The sequence below is a fragment of the Lactuca serriola genome, chromosome 3 (assembly GCF_051521515.1).
Source record: "Lactuca serriola cultivar US96UC23 chromosome 3, Lser_US96UC23_V15, whole genome shotgun sequence".
Taxonomy (NCBI): domain Eukaryota; kingdom Viridiplantae; phylum Streptophyta; class Magnoliopsida; order Asterales; family Asteraceae; genus Lactuca; species Lactuca serriola.
The window spans coordinates 68,701,043-68,721,086 of record NC_136410.1 but is presented as its reverse complement, the minus strand read 5'-3'; the positions used below and the strand labels follow the sequence as shown (position 1 = coordinate 68,721,086).

At 33.6% G+C, this 20,044-nt stretch overlaps 2 protein-coding genes across 2 annotated transcripts; one reads left to right on the top strand and one right to left on the bottom strand.

The window, feature by feature from the left end:
- The first annotated feature begins 6,929 nt into the window (after window positions 1-6,929).
- On the top strand, window positions 6,930-9,306 carry LOC145092554 (mitochondrial outer membrane protein porin of 36 kDa-like). Its single transcript, XM_079030498.1, has 6 exons — window positions 6,930-7,102; window positions 7,369-7,436; window positions 7,741-7,851; window positions 7,942-8,028; window positions 8,150-8,358; window positions 8,813-9,306. The coding sequence occupies exons 1-6, from the start codon at window positions 7,054-7,056 to the stop codon at window positions 9,117-9,119; spliced, it is 831 nt and encodes a 276-aa protein (XP_078886624.1). The 5' UTR covers window positions 6,930-7,053; the 3' UTR covers window positions 9,120-9,306.
- Window positions 9,307-17,143: 7,837 nt separating this feature from the next.
- LOC145092552 (serine/threonine-protein kinase PBL34-like) lies at window positions 17,144-20,044 on the bottom strand. The gene is made up of 6 exons (XM_079030497.1): window positions 19,239-20,044; window positions 18,810-19,144; window positions 18,590-18,725; window positions 18,196-18,332; window positions 17,986-18,109; window positions 17,144-17,878 (listed from the first exon to the last, which is right to left on the bottom strand). Exons 1-6 carry the CDS (start codon window positions 19,450-19,452, stop codon window positions 17,364-17,366), a joined length of 1,461 nt encoding a protein of 486 aa, XP_078886623.1. The 5' UTR covers window positions 19,453-20,044; the 3' UTR covers window positions 17,144-17,363.

Below are 20,044 nucleotides of genomic sequence, written 5' to 3'. Positions count from 1 at the left end.
CCCCTCGTGACAGAAACTTATCCGAAAAGCGTTCTCCATATCCGCTAACCATCTCCTACTAGCAATGGGGTCCTTCTCCCCAAAGAACTTGGGAGCTCCACAAGCACGATACTCATGGAAGGAAAGAGTGTGTGCTCCCACAATAGCCATAATATTAGTACGGAACACGCCCAGACACTCGTCCAAAATCTCCATAATCCCCTCCTTGACCGTACCGAAGATCACAAGAGTCTGCTCCAAATACCGCTGGTGATCTCCGACGAGATAAATTCCCACTTCCGCTCATCAATCAGGTGAGTACCTGCACCTGAGTCTGAACCAAAACCTGAACCTCCTCCACGCATGCTCATCACCATTCTGAAAAGCAAACACGCAAATAATCAAAACATTCCCAATAATCCTCAACCGATAGGCTTTCTATATTTTCCGTAGCTCTCCTCGATTTGAGTATGGATTTTGTGCTTTCAGTAGTACAGACCCAATACTACCTTCCACACTTATCCATACTTTCCTCAAGAATCATCCCCAAATCCTCCAAGTCACTATCTTAAACCGATACTCCAAATACTAGCTAAACAGCGCATCCGAACCTACGAAAAACACTTCCTAGGCTCTCCTAGGTTCCCGACTTCACCCTACCATCAGCTGCTGAAGAACTCCCACTAATATCAACTAACAACTTTATGAATATAATCACATTCTGTAAAGCTTAGATAATAGATAATCCTTCAAGTAACAAACTCAACCCTACAATGGTTAGACTTAGACAAGAGTTGCACGATAGGGTCGAAACCATCTGTCTCAGATTATTTAACCTTTGCCACATGTGACTTAACATATTCACTTACTAGTTAACTCTCATCACTAAGAGTTCCATAAAGCAAAAATCAAGCAACATTTATGCAGTAACACTCTTAGCCATAAAACAACCAAAGAACATCCACCACTCACTACTACAACTCATGCTAGGAACTTCTACTCTCATGTCAATTGCCTTATGCATGCAAATTATACACAATACATGATCAAATAAATCGTCGAATAAAATAATTTACCCTAGGACCACAACCAGACAAGGAACAGGAAATAAGGCCAAAACATTCATTTTATGGCTATATGATCCCAACCGTGTATAATTTTTAAAGCATACACTTAGCAATTACTTATACCAATACATATTCCCAAATCTAGCATCCAATGCTTCCTCGGCTACAAGGCATCACATATCAATCCATTCTATCATGCAATTCCTGAAAGTATCCCTAGCCTTATCCCAACATGTAAACATTCATATCATATAATATATCAACATGTATGGGTATTCTGGGAATCACTTACTTGAGTTCGGCTGATTGCACACACCACCCTTTTTTTATTAGAAAAATCCTTTATTAAAACATTTATTATATGAAAATTTTACCAAATCCTCAGTTTGAGTTCAAACGCACCCGAGAGTATGCTCGAATCCCTCATACCAAGGCTCTGATACCAACTTGTAATGTCCCAAAAATTGTAAGGTAAAATTTTAATTTTTAATTCATTCATAAACACCGTTTAACATATCCAATCATTCAAAAGTGTAACAAAGTAAAAATAGTTATCATAGTACAATCCTAAAATAATAAATTTGCAGAAACATTGGTGGATGAAGTGTAGTCACGTCGGGCCCTTCCCTTTTGTACCGGGAGTACCTGAAACCATAAACAATAAACCAAAAGCACAAAGCTTACTGAGTTCCCCAAAATACCATATACCATACATACAATAGAGAATGTTATGTGCCAACCATAGTCTTGCCATTATGCCATGAGTCGTATCATGGTCTTTGCATGCCAGGTTGGGGGCCAACCCTAGGTCTTACACACAACTGCCAAGAGCCACCTCATGGTCTTCCATGCAAGTATCACAAAGACAACTAACATACTAACTATATATAACTATCTACATATCTGCCAGGGTTCGATCCCTGGTCTTGCATACAATTTTCCATGATCCACCTTCGGGTCTTTCATAAAAATGCCAAGGGCCACCCCATGGTCTTCCTATATAACATAAGCCAATAGACAGGAATTGGTGCCTTCGACCCATAGTATAGCGAGGAGACTCGCCTGAATCACAAAGCCAAATTCAGCTAACTGCTCTCCTGCCGAATGACGAGTGCTCGGCACCTCCTACCAAACCACACAAGGTAACCCTAAGTCTACCTTCTAAAAATAGATTATTGAACCAATAGTCAAACCAAGTCAAAAGTCAACGGTCAACATACCAACAATTGACCCTCACGTCGTGAGTCGTGACCACTTGGTCACGTCATGAGAATGTACTCAGACAGATTCCAGCTTGAACTTACACCACTTAGCAACTCGGGCGAAACGAATCAAAAATAATCCTTACGATATGAGCCTTCCTTGGTCATGTCGTGAGCTCCAAATAATCAAGTTTCTGTGGGGGGAAATACCATTCTCACGTCGTGACACTCCTTGCGTCACGTCGAGAGCACTGTCTGATGCCATAACCTAATGTTTTGAGTCCTTAATCCATTAAGTCTTCAACCCCAATTCTTTCAGAAGCTAAAGAGGACTCAAAAGGTCAATAAAAATGATTACTTGATAGACATGTATGCCCCATGCATGTCCTAAACCTACATTAGGTCAAAATGACAAAAAAAATGGCTCCAAACTCATGCAAGATTCATAAATCACAACTAAACTTCATATCCATAAGATATGATGTTCAACGGACCCTTAAAGGCCATAAAGCTGCAAACTTTATGGATCTCCTCCATGCAAACTTTCACAATCATGGAGGAAAAGGGACAAGAACCTAGATCTAGTAGCTTAAACTCATAAAGGTTGAATCTTGGACACTTACAATGGTCCAAGATGTGCACAAGACGATGATGATGAAGCTTCCTTGCTGGACCAACACTCTAGAACATCTTCTTCTTCTTCTTCTTCTTCTTCTTCTAGCCACTAAAACACCAAGATGGATCCAAGACCACCAAGAGTGATGAGGGTTAGGGTTTTATGAGTTAGAGGGAGGTAGAGGCTGAGAAATGAACCCCAAAACCGAGTTAAGGAGGCTTAAATATGTGGGAAACCCTAAAAGTTCGTGGGCTTGGGCTGTAACGATCCTCACGACGTGAGATTGGGCATTCATCCAATTTGAATAGTTTGTTTGTTGTGTTTGGATTTTATTTGAATTTTTTTATTACTTCATTGATTTTAAAATAGTTTTGTTTGATTTGGATTTGGATTGTTTATATATATATATATATATATATATATATATATATATATATATATATATATATATATATATATATATGGGAAAAGTGAATATACCCTTAAGGGTATATAAGCTTAGGTACCCAAACTCACCATACTACGTCATTTTGTATCATATATATACATTGTAATTATCCAATATTCTTATAATTCAACTTCTAACTTAATTTACTTCCAAGACTTTTATAAATTTTACATTTATCTTCCTCTTACATAATTTTCATTTTCAACTATAATATATATAGCCTAGTAGGTGTTTGGCAAAAAGATGTGATGTAAGAGGAAGATATATAATAGTGAAAATTTGAAAATCTTCAAAGTAAATAAAGTTAGAGATTAATGTTTAAGAGCATTATAATGAATATATCAAACAAAATGACGTATTATGGTGGATTTTGGTACCTAAACTTATATACCCTTAAGGGTATATTCACTTTTCCCTATATATATATATATATATATATATATATATATATATATATATATATACTGGTTAATTAAATGTTCTTGTTTTAAAAAATAATTGAACCAACTCTTTAAATATATATATATATATATATATATATATATATATATATACTAGGTGTGAGACCCATGTATTACATGAGTTTATTTAAAAAAAAATGAAAATTTAACAATTTGAAAACTTTGAATTTATAAGAAAAATGAGAAAAAGTTTGAATTATTAAAATTAATGAGGTTTTAATGTATTGAATACATTACATATATAATCAGTTTCTAATAAATACCTTACATATATATTATCATACATATTAAATGTGGAATTTTAATTTAATAAAATGAAAAATACAATAAAATGACAAGTGGAAAATACAAATTCAAAAATTCTAGAAAATGTCATGTGTCCAAATGAAAAAGAAGAAGACATGTGACAGAAAATTCTTTATTTAGAGAATAATACAAAATCTTGTATATGCATGAAACTTTGCTCTCATATGATATCCTTTGCTCTCACATGATATACTTGTGCTTAGGGGTGTCAAAAAAACCCGAACCCGATTAACCCGACCCGACCTGAACCCGAACCCGAATTAGGTAATTAGGGTCGGGTTTAATAGGGTCAAAACTCTTAATCGGGTTATTCGGGTTAACCCGACGGGTTTAGGGTTGATTTTTTCAAAACAATTCGGGTTTCGGGTCAACCCGAATAACCCGATTAAGAATTTATTACCAAAACTTTTTTACTGCGTTGAATGACATGAATTCAAGATCCCATGAGATTTTACAACTAATACATATTCCTTATTTAAACAAACCAGATAGTAAAATTAGTATGTATAGAGATATATAAAATAACATAAATTTCCTCTCTTCTTAATGCAGTACAATTGTGTTATAATAGTTTTACGAATTTTATTCACTGTTTACATTACTAATATGGGAAAAGAAACTCCAAAAATTCATATCGTATACCAACTTTACATTTTAAGTCTCTATACATGTGAATTATGTATTAAAATGACACAACATAAATTCATCTTACATTTCAACCTCAACCCGACTAACCCGATTAATCCGACCCTACTAACCCGAACCCGACTAACCCGTACCTTATTAGGGTCGGGTTTCGGGTGAATATTTTTTCTACAAAAATCTGACTAACCCGACCTGTTTAACCCGAAACCCGATCGGATTAACCCGATTAACAGCCCTACTTGTGCTTCTAGAGTTCTAGGCAACTTGAAAGAAGACAAAATATTGTTAACGGCTAATTATATTATATATGGAAGACAAAACTGCAAAAATAGTCCCTGTGGTTTGCATTTTTTCAGGAAACAAGTCCAAACAGTGACTTTTTTTGATTCGTGGTCCTTTTGGAGTGGTTTGTATGTGAAAATGGTCCCTCCGAAAATTGAAATGACTATAATACCCTTGGGGTATTTATTTTTCATTTTTCTTTCATTATTCTTAAAATTTAATATTTATTTATTTATTTTAGCAATTAAAAAAATAAAAAGGGCCCACCTCTCTCTCTCTCTCTCTCTCTGATCTTGGGATGAACGTATGAAGATCTGGGTTCATATTCAACATACATATACATCTCTTTGTAATATCCCAATAACACACAATCAAAAGTCAATAAATCAAAGAATGCAAAATCAGAAGTAGAATCATGTAAACCTGAAGTAGAAAATAAGAAAAAAAAATTTAAGATCATACGAACCTGATTTGGTACACATACATACAATGATAAACACACAATGATAAACACAATGCAGAAAATCAAAATGTAAACTAAACCTACAAATCAAATTGTAGAGTATCAAATCAATATATAGAGTAAACCCAAAAGTCAGTAACAAGCTTTCTTTGTTTAAATCCAAAACAATCTAAAAAACTTTCAGAAACTTAGAACACACCCTCAACGAGTTTTCTTCAAAAACTATAAATCAGTACCGAAAACCATGAACATGTTTCTTCAATCTCTAGTGTGCGATGGTGACTAACAATCGGAGCTCGAAGATGGAGACATGACGTATGAGCGTGGGAAATCGAAAGGTTTCTTGAGGTTTTTAAGATCGGCGGTGGAGGTGAGGGTTTTCAGATCAGTTGTAAATGTGAAGTTTTTCAGATCAACAACAAAGGTTTTGGGTTTTCCGATAGATGCCGACGGTGAAGTTTTGGGTTTTGGGTAGGTGACGACGCCGGTGAATGAGAGATGCTTCAGATCTGACAATGGAGAGGGATGTTCTTGAGCGATAGAAAAATATAGATGGAGATGGAGGTGGCAGATGGTGGTGGTGATGGATGGTTGTCAAAATCGATGGTTATGGGGTATATGTTTTGAAGATCAAACCCAGAAGTTGTTCCTGAGAAGACGATTAATGCTCTTCAGTTATTGAGTGTTTATCAAAACATAACCCGAGAGAGAGAGAGAGAGAGAGAGAGAGAGAGAGAGAGAGAGAGAGAGAGAGAGAGAGAGAGAGAGAGAGAGAGAGAGAGAGAGAGAGAGAGGTGGGCCCTTTTTATTTTTTTAATTGCTAAAATAAATAAATAAATATTAAATTTTAAGAATAATGAAAGAAAAATGAAAAATAAATACCCCAAGGGTATTATAGTCATTTCAATTTTCGGAGGGACCATTTTCACATACAAACCACTCCAAAAGGACCACGAATCAAAAAAAGTCACTGTTTGGACTTGTTTCCTGAAAAAATGCAAACCATAGGGACTATTTTTGCAGTTTTGTCTATATGGAAATTAATTGTGGCTGTATTTACATTTCCGAAAACGTCAGGGGGTTATTATTGCACATCACAGTTTTCTTCAGCATATTCTTCTAATATTCTTTTCAACCAGGTGGGAAAATAGCATATTCAATTATTCCATCATTCCATGTACGTTTTTGTAAGCCAACAAAAACATTTCCATTCAGTTATTTAAAATAAATAAACCAGAAATAACATGATTAACCAAATAAGTATATTAAGTATATTATAGTTATAGTATAAAATATTGTAAACAATTTTTTTAATAGTAATATATATTATGAATGTTTTATGTTTTATTTGGATAGATAATTATTTATTTGTTGAGACTTTTATGCAAATTGTTTTTTCTTGACCTTTGTGAAATAAAAAATATGCGGCTTTCTTAAACCGAACCGGATCAACAGTCCACATTCCACAACTCCCCTCCGATTCAATTTAATCGGCTGCGTCGTTGTTGAAATCCACAGAAACCATCATCTCTCTCTCTCTCTCTCTCTCTCTCTCTCTCATCAGCTTATCGAACAAGAACAGAGATGGGGAAAGGTCCAGGTCTATATCCCGATATCGGCAAAAAAGCCAGAGGTAATTCATCAGTTTTTGCAAAAAAATTTTATTCCTTTCGGGTTTCACATGGATTATCAATCTGTTTATCCGTGATTCGATTCCATCTCTGTATGTCTTGTCCGAATAATCGGTATTGGTAATTTTGATTAAAAAAAATCATGTTGAAGATACGTTTGTTGATTTTGCTTCGCGTTATTCTGTTTCCGATTTTACATATCTGTTCGTATGTGCTGCAAGTGTTTATGTGTGTTTGCATATATTGATTTTAGAAATTTGTGCTTCAGATCTTCTGTACAGGGATTACCAAGGCGACCATAAGTTCTCTGTCACTACCTATGCAGCAAATGGCGTTGTAAGCCCCTCTCTCTCTCTCTCTCTCTCTCTCTCTCTCGTATATGTGCGAGTGTATCTGAATCTGATTTGTATACGAACATAGGGTTCGATTATCGTTTCTGGTTTTGTTATATAATAACTCGCTGTTTCCGGTTTTGTATCCAAGTGATAGATCGATTATAATAAAAAAATGATAGGTAACTTGTAGGCAATAAAAAGTTACAAAATCTAATTCAAATTCTTTGGAACAGTTCAACAAAATCTCCAGTTTTCTTCATACTTCATCTGGTAAAATTTCATTTATAATCTCATCTATTTTTCAGGCAATTACCTCATCAGGATCCAAGAAAGGTGACTTCTTCTTGGCAGATGTCAGCACTAAACTAATCAACAAAAACATCACAACTGATGTCAAAGTGGACACAAACTCAAAGGTAACCAATTACCTCCATACTTTCATTCAATCCCTTTTATCTTTCAATTCAAACATATTCACCCTTTCTCCTACTACCAACACCATGCAGCTATTCACAACTATCACTGTTGATGAAGCTGCACCAGGATTGAAAACCATCTTCAGCTTCATTGCCCCTGATCAGAAATCTGGCAAGGTATCTATCTATTACTAATTCACTATTCACTATTACCACTAAACTCAAGAAATAGCAACATATTTTTATCTATTTGTGTATTATATTTATAGCATTCTATTTTCATTTCTTTCTATTACAGGTTGAACTCCAGTACTTACATGAGTATGCAGGAATCAGTACAAGCATTGGTTTGACCGCTAGCCCCATAGTCAACTTCTCTGGTGTGGCGGGAAACAACACAGTATCACTTGGGACTGATGTTTCCTTTGACACTGCTTCCGGAAACTTCACCAAATATAATGCTGCCTTAAGTTTCACATCTACTGACCTCATTGCATCCTTGATACTGTGAGTAACTAAGGGCCTTTTTCTTTTTTACTTAATGGGCTTAATGGGTTAGGTGCTGTTTGTTTTTAAAAAAAAAAACACTTTAGACCACTTATTGCTGCGCCGTGCAGCACTTGGCCCTTCGCAGCTGTTTGTTTTTCCAGAAGACTTCTGACTTAAAAACTGCTGCGCGTGTGCTGCGTGGCGCAGCACTAAACCAACTGCTTCAAACCTCTTCACGCCTTAGTTTAACTTACTGCAACAGTCTGCAGACGTTAAAAAACAAACATACTTTTTATTACATGCTGCAGCGGTTTGTTTCACCTCTTCTGCTATAGAGGATTGCAGAGGTGGTCCGCAGACTTCACACATTTTCTCTTTGAAAAAACAAACAACGCCTTAATCACAAAGCTATATATAATATATATGGATGTTTCTTGACATCATGGTAACAAGATTTGTGTGATTGATGTAGGAATGATAAAGCGGATACGCTTACGGCTTCATATTACCACACGGTTAGCCCGTTGACCAACACTGTGGTAGGTGCAGAGTTGAGCCACGGGTTCTCAAGTAATGAGAACTCGTTGACTATCGGGACACAACATTTGCTTGATCCATTAACCTTGGTTAAGGCGCGTGTTAACAATGCTGGAATAGCGAGCGCTGTATTGCAGCATGAATGGCGTCCTAAATCATTGTTTACTATCTCTGGTGAAGTGGATACTAGGGCAATTGAGAAAAGTGCCAAAGTTGGTTTGGCTATTGCTTTAAAGCCTTGAAAAATACCAATTACCAAACGCTATAACTTATTACAAATATGATGAAGAGAGAAATAAGGTATTCGTTTTTTTTTTAATTAATCATGTTTCATGATTTGTTGGGTCTCATACTCTCATTGTTGACAGTGAATCTTTTTGCTCTTTGGGCAGATACATTTATTTATCAAATTGAGTTTTACTTTTTAAAGATTTTCCACCAAAATGTTTTGGTGTAATTGTTAAAATTCTATTATTGTTAGGATCAATTTGAAACTTGGTTGCTAATTAGTGATATTCTTCATTTAGGGTATCTTTAACAATGTGCTTTTGAAAACTCACCTTTACACAAATAAAAGCTACATCTTTCAACCAGTTTTGCCAAAACATACCCTGAATGCTTTGTTATTTGAACATAACGTAAGCAAAACTGCAACTTTGATTACCATTTAATGAAGTTGTTCAAATATATTGTTGTCTTAACAATATGATTTTGCCGTTGTGGCTGCTGTAGTGCTGTATAGCTATTCAATCATATAACAAGTTAAATATTAGTTGTTTTTATAAAGGTAAAACAAAAATAAAAGTTAACTTATGCATGTGTGTGTTTAAGAAAAAACCCAGTGGAGTGTGTGCGGGTGTCTGTATGTATGTATGTGTTTTGTGTTTTGATGTGCATCTTCGTGTGAGACCCTCTAAGGGAGGAGGGAGTCATTCCCTCCCAACCCACTAAACCCACTGACACATCACTTTTCCTCTTTTATTTTTCTTCATCTTTCTGAACCCACAACACAAGGAAACCCTATCTTTTTGAACCCACTCAACCCACCCCATTAAAAAAAAATACAAAACAATCAAATGGAAAATCTTAATTTGCAATAGAGTTATCGGTGGTACCATTTACACTTCAACTAGTGAGTTGATTGGTTTCACTAACCCATTTCATCATCTCTCTCTACTTTCTGTTTCTTATTTTCTTTTTTACCATGTGTTTTAAAACTTGTACCTTAGTTGTTTTGTATTTTTTTTAATTGACTAGGTTCAAAAAGATAGGATTTTCGTGTGTTGTGGATTAACGACTCCCTCCTCCCTAAAGAAGAGGATGGAGTCTTACCATAACGATATCATAGAAACTGGTTAAAGTTATAATAACCGGTGATATGTGTAAAAAAACGTAAGTGATTAAATATATATAAAAACTAAAGTATATTATTTTTATAAGTCATGTTGTGTTTGGTTGTGAAAAATTATTTTTTTTAATAGAAAACTTTTCATAAAATAGAGTTTTTAGTTTCGGTTTTCAATGAAAATTTTATAAGCGTGTTTGGTTGAAACGATGAAGTTTTTATTTTTCATTTTGTAAATTTAGAAAACTGTAAAAATCGTTTTTCAATTTACATAAAACTTGGAAAACAGATTTTTTTTTTTTTTTTTTGAATATTTTGATAATTGTATCAACCAAACGTTTTTAAAAATTTTTATTTTCATTTGAAATTTTTTTTTATTGAAAACAAGAAAATTTTCACACCCTAACATACCCTTAATAAGCATTTTTTATAAATTATTTTATAATTTTTTCTCTTTAACATATTTGAATATACTTTTAGCTTATTTTAAAATGCTTATTGTAGATGAGAATAAAGTTACCTTTTCCCATTTGTTTTAACCCTATATAGCCATCTGAAACTCACGCATACTATGTTACTCTTTTACGGTTTTACCATATAACCTATGCTGATTATCATTTTTTTCATAACAATTTACCTTTTTATTTTATAGTGTTTTTTTGGTTATTTAACATATATAAATAGAAATTTATCAACATATTTAATCGTACGTATAAGGTAATCCAGTTATTATTTTTTAACTATCTTCTCTAATAAATAAATGTTTTTTTGCCACTTGTCATTCTTACATTAATTTGGACACATGTCATTTTTTGGTATTTTTGAATAATTTTTTTTCCATTTGTCACTTTCTCCTTTTTTATCTTTTCTTAATTAACAATCAAATTTACACACCAATTACTAATTGTCTTAATTAAAAATAATCAATAAATTACAATATTAGTACTTATATATTGTATTTAATATGTTTCTTTTTAAATATAAATTTTAAATTTCAAATCTAAAATTTCAAATTTGAATAAAATTTTGTTTAAATATTCATATATATTTTTTGTTTTACCAAACCCATATAACATACGGGTCTCACAACTAGTGTTTAAATATCGAAAAAACTAATAATAAGTTATTTAAATAACCAAACCCAAACACCCTTCAATTATTTTTAAGATTATTAAGTGCGTTCATTAAAATGACCATGGTGGCTGAGTTCATATTTCATGGTATTTCTTCTTTTTGAGATCTTAAAAAATAACCATGAATCCAAAGGTTCATGCGAACTTACCTTTTTTTTTCCTTTTTTTTTTAATTCAAAAAATATAAAAAAAAATACTATTAAAACAAAAAACATAAATATGATACATAAAAGTTAAAATGTTTATAAAACTTAAGATTTATTAAAATTTTAGGTTAAATCATTAAAATGTTGATATTATGTTTTAAAGGAACTTTTATCTAAAATTTTGAATTTTATATTGACCATATGATATTTTGAAATTTATCGGATTTAATCATCAACATTTTTTTTATGATTTAATATTATCAAATAATATATATATATATATATATATATATATATATATATATATATATATATATATATATATGAAGCTTATGAATAGTAAATTTGACATTTTTTTTGGTAGAAATGGGCCCTGCACTCTGCTCCTCATTCTTTACCTATTTTGACATTTTTGGTCATTGCAATCAATATTTTTATACTTTTTAGGAACCTTTTAATATTTAAAGTTTGACCACAAAACTTTAACGGTTTGAGAACTTTGATCCCTTTTCTAAAAATTTGTTAATTCCTACCCCTTTAATTCTTTAACCGTTTTGAAATTTCTGATCCTTGCAATCAAAACTTTTACATTTTTTCATAAAAACATGAAAAAAACGGTCCGGGGCAAACTCCGGGCTTTTCATCCTTACGCTTTTTACGTCTGTCATATTTATCGATTCGGAAACAATATGAAAGCTTCTGCCCCCCGCGTAGCGGGGGTAACCTTTCTAGTTGAAATTTAAAAAAAATACCTCGTATAGCTAGAAAACTAGAGTCAAACTAAGATTTAATAAACACACTTTAATAAAAGCAAATGTTTGATGTAAAATCAATTAGAGAAATATGGTTGACTTAAATAAGTTGAACATTTGGTAAATATATCATTAGAATCCAAAATGCAATACTTGTCTTAAATCTCTAATTTGGTTGTAGTAATTCAAGAAGTTTGAGATTACATAGACTTTTCTTAGTTATTAAAATAGCTAGAGAAGCTCATAACATATTTCCTTAGTTAAAGTCATAATTTCCATTAAGCATGTCATTAGTGAAAATTAAATAACATTAAGAACCAAAAAGTCATCAAATCCAAGATGAGTCATATGTTTTTACTACTATGTTGGAGAAAATGTTTTTGTGATTGCGTAAAATGAAAACTAACACAATAATCATTTATTGCTTGCTAATTTGATAATCAATTACTTAATCAAGAAATTAGCCAACTAGTCACTACAAATACATTTAAACTCATGAATAAAAACATACAAGTAGCAGGAGATGTTAAAATATAAAACATTCTCATAAAGATGCAAGAACAAGTTTATGGAGTTCTTCAACATGCAACCAAATATTCAAAAGATTTCACAGAAATCAACCAAGATTAGTTTAGCATAGCATGACTAAACTCAAGAAACCAAAGTAAAGGTAAAATGTACCCAACATATAACAATATTTTTGAGATAAAAGATGATGTTCTTCAAGTGCTCCAAGACATCCAAAAACTCCAGAGAATCCTTCAATTTTCGGATGTGTAGAAGTATGCAAATGATGCACACCAACTTTCCTCATATAACATTAAAGAGAGATTTTCGAAATTGCCCATGCAGGCCTTTGCGTGGTTGTGCAGCTGTGCGTGGGTGTTGCCTGAAATGGGCTCTTTTGTGATTTGGATCTCAAATGACTTAGCTCATTGGCCCATAACGAGTCCAATCAACATATATACCATAATTCAAGTTTCCTTTAATTTAAGTCCGATTTGTCTTCTCCAATCCACACATAGCTTATGTACTCATCCGATCAATAATTTTCACATGCTCGAATATTCTTCCGTCTTCACTTAAGTAAAAGACCATATTCTTTAAGTTTCCATAATAACAAGCCGATGATTTATATCAACTCCCCTCCTAGTCCATTTGCTATTCACACGTCCCGAATATTCCCACTCAGCTAGCATTCTTGAAATCTGCAGTTATGTTCACAAAACTAGAAAATACCCGAACTAGTCATAAAATAACATAAAAAGAAAATATGCATGAAGATTAGCTAAATTATGAATGAAATATATTAAAATAAACTATGAAAAAAAAAATGAAACTATTAGTTAGGTAATAAAAAAAAAATCACAATTGTTTAAAATATAATTAAAAAAAAAGAAAATAGGGTGTTAAATGAGGATTGAAAATTCATATTTGCCAAAGGGAAAAACCCAATAATTATAGAGAGAAAACGATAAACCTTTATCGTTCAAATATGCCGCAGACAAAAATATAAATCAAGGGGCGGTGTTTATCGCTGATAATAGCTTCCACATAAGTATACCAACGGTAATTTTAGCACGACAACACATAGCTGAACGCTAAGAGTTGCACATGGTTTTTTGTAATTTAGCTATGCCAATTCTTAATTTACAAAACTTGACTCGCCATTTTCATTCTAACCTCTAAAATTATTAAATTTATATTATTTATTATTTTTATTACTATTTTAAATTATATGTGAAAACATTTGTTACGTGTGGAGTTTAGCATTGTCAGGGTGTCAAAAAAAATCTGAACCAAATAAGATAATTAGGTTTGGGTTGAATAGGGTCAAAATTCCAAATTGGGTTATTCGATTTAACCCGACAAACCCGATTTGTAGTTAGGGTCGGATTTAGGGTTCATTTTTATAAAAAATTCGGGTTTCAGGTCAAACCGACAGGAATTCATAGCTTCTACATATTCCACCATTCTCCACTTGACAATAAAAAAAAGGCTATGAATCCTTTGAAAATGTAAACGTTTGTAACTCTAGATGCATACGTTATTCATATTTTGGAAACCGATCACCTTGCTCATGTTTATTCTCAAGGAAATATAGATTGGAAGGGGGAGGGGGGTAACGCTTTCGTTTTTACTTTTTATGTCATAATCTTTCTGATCTATTTTCGCTTGGATATGGAATAGTTGTCATAGAATTTTTGTCAAGGTACTACAACATGGTAATTTCTTTATTTACCTATGATATTATCTAGTAACTAAAAATAATTAGTATATGTGTTTTGCCTTTTGAGGGTCGAGTAACTCCTATTGTGAAGTCCAAAAAGATATAGAACATTCACATCTTAAAAGTATCGTAACGGCTAGAAAGTAAATATTTCTACTTATTTCCAATTTAAACTAACTATAAACATGAATGAATTACATCTAATTGATCGTCTGTTAACTAGACGTTTGAAAATTCAACCATTTAATATTTGATAACAGAAGAACTATTCTGGCTACTGTGTGCATGCTTTCTTGTAATAATTATGACCTTATATTTTTATTTTATTTCTATTTGTCTGGATTCTTGACAAAAAGTAAAAAAGGAAATAATGGGCCTATGATGAAGCTTTAAAGGTATGTAGAGGTCAAATTCAATCCTACTCACCTAATACAATCTTCAATATATTAAGTAAAAAATAAACAATCTTATATATATCCAAATTAAGTGCTTAATGTATTAACCCGACTAATTCAACCCTATTAACCCGAAACCCGATTGACCCATACCTTAATAGGGTCGGGTTGCGGGTTAAATTATTTTTTATGAGAACCCGATTAACCCGACCCGTTCAACCCGAAACCCCATCGGATTGACTTGATTAACAACCCTAAGCTTTGTTGTTTGGTATGAAATTTGATGGTGAGCTGCAATGGATATTTTGAGAGAACATTGTTGGCAAGTTGGACTATACATAGTATAGGTATATCATAATATCTTTTTGCGACATCTAAATTATTGGAGAGTTGATGAATCTTTTATGGAATTAGAATTTATAGAGTAGATATGCCTAATGAAGAAGAGTCATTGGAAATGGAAATGGAATCAGAATTTGGGCTTTGCCATATTAAAGCTTATGTACCATCTTTTCACGATCAATAAATAATTCGAATTTAACCTTTTTAACCCTAAAATCTCTAAATTATGATATATACCCAAAATAACAAATCCTCGTGAACTATACCTGGAAATTCATGATTTACATTAACAATGGAATACACGACCTCTTGAATGAGCACGTTACCATGTTAATGCTTGGAAAAATTAACTTTTGTGCGGTAGTGCCCAACTAGATGTTTGCGAGGTTGACCTTTCGCTTTATACTAGGTTTTTCACTTTCTTATTCTTTAAAATGACTTCTTCAACGCATGTATCAAGTTATTGTTGGAAAAATTAGGGTTTTTAGTAGAGATCTGGAGACAACTTGGATCGTGAGAACACTTTACGAACTGATATTTCTACCCCATGTGGGTTGCAAGAAATTCAGCCTAGGATAATCCAAAGTGACACTTAGGATTCTAAGCATAGAAATCGTAAGCCAAATTACTAGAAGAATTCTATGTTCGGTTGATGAAAACGAGAGCTTAAAAATTTCGTGTATCTCTTCTCAAAGAGAATAGTCGTTTATATAATAAACGAGATTAGGATTTCTATTAGGGTTGACCGTCATGGATTGCTTCAAAAGTAAGTCAAGAAAATCCGGATTTTAATGAGATTTAGGGTTTCCAAAATTGACGAATTTTGTCAGTTTTACCATAATTACCCTCGAGAATTCGTTTTTCCCACTATGTTGTCATATGTATTCCAAAAATCTAATTAACAATGTATGGATTGTTACAATGCAAATGTTACATACATCATCAATCCAACAAACTAGATAAATAGAAAATAAAAACGCAAACTAATAGGAGGTGGAAACAATTGAAGGACAGTAAATACACGAATATCTCCGATTTTCCACGATAAAGTAGAGAACGAACTGTTTCATATATTTTGATAAGTTTAAACTGATCTAATCAAAAAAAGTAAATGCATGGTTATTAAAGATTCTATACAACTATCGATGTAAATTGTCCAAAAGATGCTAGTCTACACTATGACTTTATGTACATTAATTATCTTAAGATGGTTGCTTATCTTCTCTTGCAACAACCATTACAACCGCCACCATCGCCCCCACCAGCTCCCTACACGTTCGCCATCACTACCATGCCAATCTCCACCTCCACCATGCCACCGCTACCACCACCACTGTTACCGACACCACCATCAGGTTGTTTGTTTGATATTTTCTATGATCAATATGGTTTAATATCATTTATGCAATCCACATCTTTAAAAAACACTAGATTGCAAACCTTTAATCCATATCCTCTTATATGTTGAAAATAGACTGACATTATTCAACAAAATAGAATATATGTAAACTGCTAGATGCCCACATGTCAAGAATTTTTTAATTTGTTTGTTTGGTCACATCTACAAGTAATTAAAAACTATACAAAACAAACTAGAGGAATCAGGATTCATCAAAATGGAATAGATGTAAACTTTATAAAACCAAATATCATTCAACAACGTATTTGGAAATAATCCACGACATTGTTAAAAAACTTTTTCGGAGATATATGTTTTGTATTGTATTTGTTGTTCGTCTTTTTCCTCAACATCGTCTTTATATACAAATTAAAGCAATTCATGTGGAATAAATTGCATCTTGTAAAGGAGATTAAAGTGGTTATTTTGAAACATAAGCCCTACCTTTATTGGCATTTTAGTCGACAACTCTTATTCAGCTAAAGATTTGTGAAAAGTAGCAAAATTCCACTCAAAACACAAACTCAACCCAAAAAGAATGAACTTCACAGCTCCTCATAAATTACACTGCCATGATCACTCTTAACTTCATCACAACAACATAAACCCCACATCTGTTTCCTGTCGTTTCTTATAAGCTTTAAACAATTAGAACTAAATTATAAAAAAAAAAATATAATAATAATAATAATAATACTAGCAAAACATCCCAACAATAACCAAACCAAACCAAACACCCCCCTTCTATTCCTTCTCATTCGGCTTTGGCGAAAACTGCTGGTGATAAGGTGAAGCCCGCGTACTATTCGAAACCGACAAACTCCTCGGATTCTGCGACCCGTTTCTCAAAACCGACCCACCCGGAACCCGTGACCCATTTCTCCCATTTGGGCTCGACCCGACCCGATCAGATTGTATAGTCTGAAAGTAATATGAAGAACTTGCCATGTCTTTTAGCGCTGGCAATGGTTTTAAAGAATCCACAACTTCACTCATTAAAGGTCTTACTTTCGGGTCACGACTCAAACAACGGGCCGCTAATTGGGCCGCTTTTTGGGCTCCTTTTATAGAAAAATGGCCCTCGAGTCGCGGGTCAATTAACCGATAAAACCGCCTTCTTTCTCCTAAATGTGGGCGGGCCCACTCGACAAGATTGTGTTCGCCATTTGGACGGTTTTTGTCCATTGACCTTCTTCCGGTCAACATTTCAAGCAAAACAACACCAAAACTATATACATCACTTTTTGATGTGAGATGTCCTACACAAAGAAAAAGGGTAGGGTTAATATCGTAAATTACTAACACTTTACCTAAAATTGATGAATATTGTGAAAAGTTTTTTTGGGAGAGTCAAAGAAAGTCAAACCTGTCATCACGTATTCGGGGGCGGCGTATCCGTATGTACCCATGACTCGGGTGGACACGTGAGTTTTATCGCCCTCTGGGGCATCTTTTGCAAGACCGAAATCGGAAAGTTTTGCATTGTATTCCTACAAAATTTAATCATTTAAAAAAATGATAAACTTTAAAGTTTAATTATAAAGAAAAAGGGTTTGATGAATCTTTTGTTGTATACCGCATCTAATAAAATGTTCGAGGTTTTGAAATCGCGATAAATTACGGGTCTTTTTGCTTCTTCGTGAAGAAACGCAAGACCCTTTGCAGCACCGAGTGCAATTTTCATTCTGATGGACCATGGAAGAGGCAAAGACCCTATAAAATATACACGTAGTTTCGGTTAAATGCAATAAATAGCAATGTACTTTCATTGATTTGTTTATTAAACATGAAAGTTTCATACAACACTACAATTAGGTAGATTTTTTTCAATCTATATTGCCCTAATAAGGAAAAAATAGAAAGTACAATGCTATATCTAGGAAGATTTTTCGAAGTATAATGTCTAAATAAGGAAAAAATGAAATGTTGTAGAAAAGAAATAAATGGAAGAATGTTGCTAAGAAACTTACTTCTAAACAAATGATTCTCTAAGCTCCCTCGAGGCATGAACTCATATGCTAGAAGCCTTTGATCATCTTCAATGCAGTAACCGATTAATTTAACCAAATTTGGATGAATAAGATCACCTAAATAATTTACTTCTGCCTAATAATACAAAGTTTAAGTCAAATAATAGTAGAATAAATAGGAATTTATTAGTAAAGAAAATGGATTAAAAAAGAGTCGAACCAGCCATTCTTTATGGCCTTGAAGTCCGTCATGATTGAGGGTTTTAACGGCAACTGTAAGTCCGGTGCCTGGTTTCACCGGAGCAGTTCCGTTTTCTTCAATCCAGCCTTTGAAAACGCAACCAAAACCCCCTTCACCAAGAAGACTTTCGGGTCTGAAGTTTCGGGTTGCCATTTTAAGATCATTGAAAGCGAATTTGCGAAGACGAGAAGCGATTTTGAGTTCTTCTTCTAGTTTTTGGGTGGATGAAACGCTTTCTCCGGTGCTTGTGGTGGTTGATGACACCGCCGGAACCACCGGTTGATCTTTGCTTACGTCATTTGTCGATTTACTTTCTGCGTTTCACGAAATGAAAGAGTAAATGAAGATGCAAAGAACATAGAAATTGAAAGGGGAGTGAAGGGATTTTGATTGAATTTAGTAATTTACCACCGGGAGTAGTACTGATACCACTGATTGAATTATCGACTTTAGATCTTGAAGAAATACAGCTCCCGATGAATTTCCACCTGTTCCAACACCCGACTGTAGTTCCCTCATCCGTTTCGCGACAAATTGCATCGGTTTTCTTAGGTTGATTGTTCTTCCCCTTTGATTTAACAACATGCCAAGACTCCACACTTTTTTCCTCACCAGATTTCATCTTTTGAAACAAACCCTAAATTTAAACCCAAGTGGTATCATGAAAATCCCCAAATTTCGACGAAATTACCCAGTTTTGAAGCGAATTCGTGATGGGAAAACGATAACCAGATGTATTAATCAAAACCTATCTGAAGAAAAGATGGGAGATGGTGACACGCCTTTGGTTAAACACTCATCTCACATGGCTGAAGAAGAGAACGAATAGACTTTGACTTGTATACACAACAGAAGAAGAAAAAAAAAATCCCACAAACAAACCCCACCAAGATGGAAATTTTAATGAAAACTGATATACCCAATTGTGAATTTTAGCAGATAATGACAAAAATTACAACATTTAATGTTTTCACAACAGTAAAAAGGAGATTCAGATCACTAAACACGATTTAGAATGGATTCAAAGAACGAAGAGAGAGAGAGTGGAAGGTGTATCAGATATGAAAATGATATCAGTTCAAGAGCACCCACCACCTGGTTATGTCTACTATTCGGAGAAGATGAAAGAAATCTCACAAAAGAATGACCAGTTCAAATCCTCCCCCAACAAAAAACTAAAAAAGAATGATACTAATCTAGAAAGAGGGAGTGTG

Coding starts and splice junctions, on each gene's coding strand:
- LOC145092552 (XM_079030497.1), bottom strand. CDS start 19,452: ATGAAATCTGGTGAGGAAAAAAGTGTGGAGTCTTGGCATGTTGTTAAA. Junction 18,726..18,809: donor AAGGCCATAAAGAATGGCTG/GTTCGACTCTTT, acceptor TTGTATTATTAG/GCAGAAGTAAATTATTTAGG. Junction 18,110..18,195: donor CGAACATTTTATTAGATGCG/GTATACAACAAA, acceptor TAAATTTTGTAG/GAATACAATGCAAAACTTTC.
- LOC145092554 (XM_079030498.1), top strand. CDS start 7,054: ATGGGGAAAGGTCCAGGTCTATATCCCGATATCGGCAAAAAAGCCAGA. Junction 7,437..7,740: donor CCTATGCAGCAAATGGCGTT/GTAAGCCCCTCT, acceptor TCTATTTTTCAG/GCAATTACCTCATCAGGATC. Junction 8,029..8,149: donor CTGATCAGAAATCTGGCAAG/GTATCTATCTAT, acceptor TTTCTATTACAG/GTTGAACTCCAGTACTTACA.